This window comes from Monopterus albus, unplaced genomic scaffold (genome assembly GCF_001952655.1).
Source record: "Monopterus albus unplaced genomic scaffold, M_albus_1.0 scaffold318.1, whole genome shotgun sequence".
Classification (NCBI taxonomy): Eukaryota; Metazoa; Chordata; class Actinopteri; order Synbranchiformes; family Synbranchidae; genus Monopterus; species Monopterus albus.
The window spans coordinates 481,160-483,930 of record NW_018128198.1 but is presented as its reverse complement, the minus strand read 5'-3'; the positions used below and the strand labels follow the sequence as shown (position 1 = coordinate 483,930).

General features: G+C 41.4%; 1 protein-coding gene across 3 annotated transcripts in view; it reads right to left on the bottom strand.

Moving 5' to 3' along the window:
- Window positions 1-2,771, bottom strand: part of pdia5 (protein disulfide isomerase family A, member 5) — a 63,725-nt gene that overhangs the window by 41,110 nt on the left and 19,844 nt on the right. For all 3 annotated transcript variants that reach the window (XR_002276915.1, XM_020623984.1, XM_020623982.1), the window contains exons 4-5: window positions 438-521; window positions 244-289 (exon numbers count right to left, since the gene is read on the bottom strand). Coding sequence is in view for 2 of the 3 variants with exons in the window: in XM_020623984.1 (XP_020479640.1) it covers window positions 244-289; window positions 438-521 (130 nt within the window). In the remaining variant the exon portion in view is untranslated. The remainder of the gene's footprint in view (window positions 1-243; window positions 290-437; window positions 522-2,771) is intronic.

Sequence of the window (2,771 nt, the reverse complement as noted above, 5' to 3'; positions counted from 1 at the left end):
TTTAGCCCTACGTTACGTTTTCCCTGCATTGCTTATCCACAGTCTTCACAAAATGGGACACGTTGCTCTAATCTTACCAAATGTATAGATTTAATGTAGACAGACACACTGGACTCCACAGGATAGTTTAATATGGTTAATGATGTTTTTATATCACTATGAATGTGAAAAGTCTCAAGTAACCAGACATAAAGGGAACAACTATGCTCCACTGGAGCTGGAAGCTCGTGGCCGAGCACTCACCTTGAAGGTAGCAGGTCTATTGTACTCCATGTGGAATGTCCCATCTCTGCAAAACACATCAGGCACAATGCTCACAACGCCAGCAGTAAACAGTGAATCACACGTTTCTCAGGTTGTGAACATGGTATTACTTTCCAGAAAGCACTGAGATGTGGAAAAGTGTCTGACAGCCAGCTGAGTCTCAGGTTACTCACTTGTAATGTAGCAGCTCTGCGCCTCCACGTTTGGAGCTCGGGTCCACCTTCACTTTCTTACAGAGCTTACGACCCTCTGAATCTCTGAGAATGAGAGACATTGAAATGAAACCAGTCAAATTAAAGTTTGACTAGCCCCAGACTTAATGCACTTTTGAACCATATACAGAGACAAAGTTTAATAAAGCAGCTCATTTAAGCTGCTGATGTGACAACTAGGAGAACAGCTGTATATCCAAGCATATTTCCATGTAAGGATTAAGAATATACTTTGCCAACATGTTTTTGGTCATGTCTTTCTAGTAAAGCTTCACTGAACTGAATTGGGAAACTAAGACAGAAGATGCTGCATAAAGACATTCTATCAATCTAATCTTGTCGACTGGTCAGTATGAACAAGACTCCCTGCTTCATTTATTAGTTATTCCAGCAAACATCTGCAATCTACAATGAATACAACACAACCTATAATGCAAAGCCTGTTGGATTATTTCTGTATTTAAAAAATGGCTGAACTAAAAAGGAAATACTGCATCTAGCCACCTACACATACTTCACACTTGCTACAACGAGGCCCTAAGAGCAACACAGATTCAGAGCAAGGAAAATAAACATTACTGTAGAGAGAGATTCTTGCTGTAGAGATGACCTAACCCAAACAAAACTCAAAAAGGTGGCTCCAAGACCCACAGCGAGCCAAATACTGTGTGTTCAGTACAGCTTTGCATTACATGAGGAAGGATAAACCTATTTCATTATTTCAGGTAGTGACTGTGTGCTTGGTTGTGCTTAATGCCATATTCTCCTGGCTCATGAAGGCAGATGGCATAGGTCAGGGCACACCAGGAGCAGATGTGACCTCGACATGCTGTTTGGAGAGGAGTCGCCACACACTCATCCGACTCAAAACCAGCGTGCGACTTTCAACTTCCTGAAAAATGGCCACAAGTGATAAACACTGTGGGCAACAATGCACTGAAAAAATGTCTTGAACATACCAGATCAAATCAAATTTATTTATATAGCACTTTAAAAACAACATCCAGCTGAACAAAGTACTTTACATGGCAGAATAAAATCACAATACAGGACTAAAATAGAATAAATAAGATCAGTGCAAAAAATAAAATAAAAAGTAAAACAGCCTATAACACAGACACACAGATGACACACGTTCAATAAATGAAAATGAAAAGGAACGCATCAGGCCCTACTGTGTGTTAAGAGCCAAGCCAAATAAATACGTTTTAAGCAAAGATTTAAAAGTACTGAGGTCAGTAGCTGATCTAACATTAAAAGGTGGACTATTCCACAATTTAGGGGCTGCAACAGTAAAAGCACGGTCACCCCAGGGTTTATATCTGAGAACCTGATCTGATCTGGGGGAACGTACGTTCTGCAATGTATCATATCAAGGAAAACCCAAACCACTAATTCAAGGGGCCGTTATTGTAAGAAATCTAAAACAGATCTTTATTGTTAGATGTCAGCTGATGTATAATATTATGACTTTGCATAATGGTTTAGCTGTAATTTGACTGCAAATGAAAGATCGAGTTTTGGCCCGCTGGTCGTTGAAAACCAACGTCACCTTCTATTCTGGGAAAATGTGCAGGGATGTGATTTTTCGAACCAAAAAATTACTCGTTAAGCAGTGCTTAACGAGCTGAGAGAGTTAAGGCAACAGAATGTTGCACTGCGCTGTCAGAACAAGCGCAGTCAGATGAAACTGGAGACCCTCAGTCATCACAACACTTCTGATACCCAACTTCGTAAACAAGTAGAACATTTGGGAGCACTGATTGAGCAGTTACAGATGAACACCACACAGAGGTCACCAATGGCAACCACAGCAGAGTCTCAGCTCCCACCCCCACAATGTTATTCGGTGTTTCAACCGAGAGAAGATAGTTATTCACGTCGCAGTTATAGGAGGTACTACACCAGTTCATCTGATAGCGACGATTCTGAATATCAACACCCGTCACCCTCACACAGACGTCATGCTTCTCAGTCATACCAGTATGATGACTCATCCAGGAGCAAACACCGTCACTCACGTCACCGAACGCTAAGCCCAGTAGGTGGACAGGAGCAGTACTACAGAGGGCCAACACCCACAATTCCTGATATGAGTTATCCAAATCCCAGAGAATACAATCGTCTGAAAATTGCTTTAAGCAATCTCCTTCCTCCCGATGCATCAGAGAGATTTAAATATCAGATCCTGGTCGATCATTTGAAGACAGAAGAAGCATTATTGGTTGCTGATTCCTACAGTAGTTCAAATCATCCATTCACTGACACTATGGCAGCTCTTGACCTGCAATATGG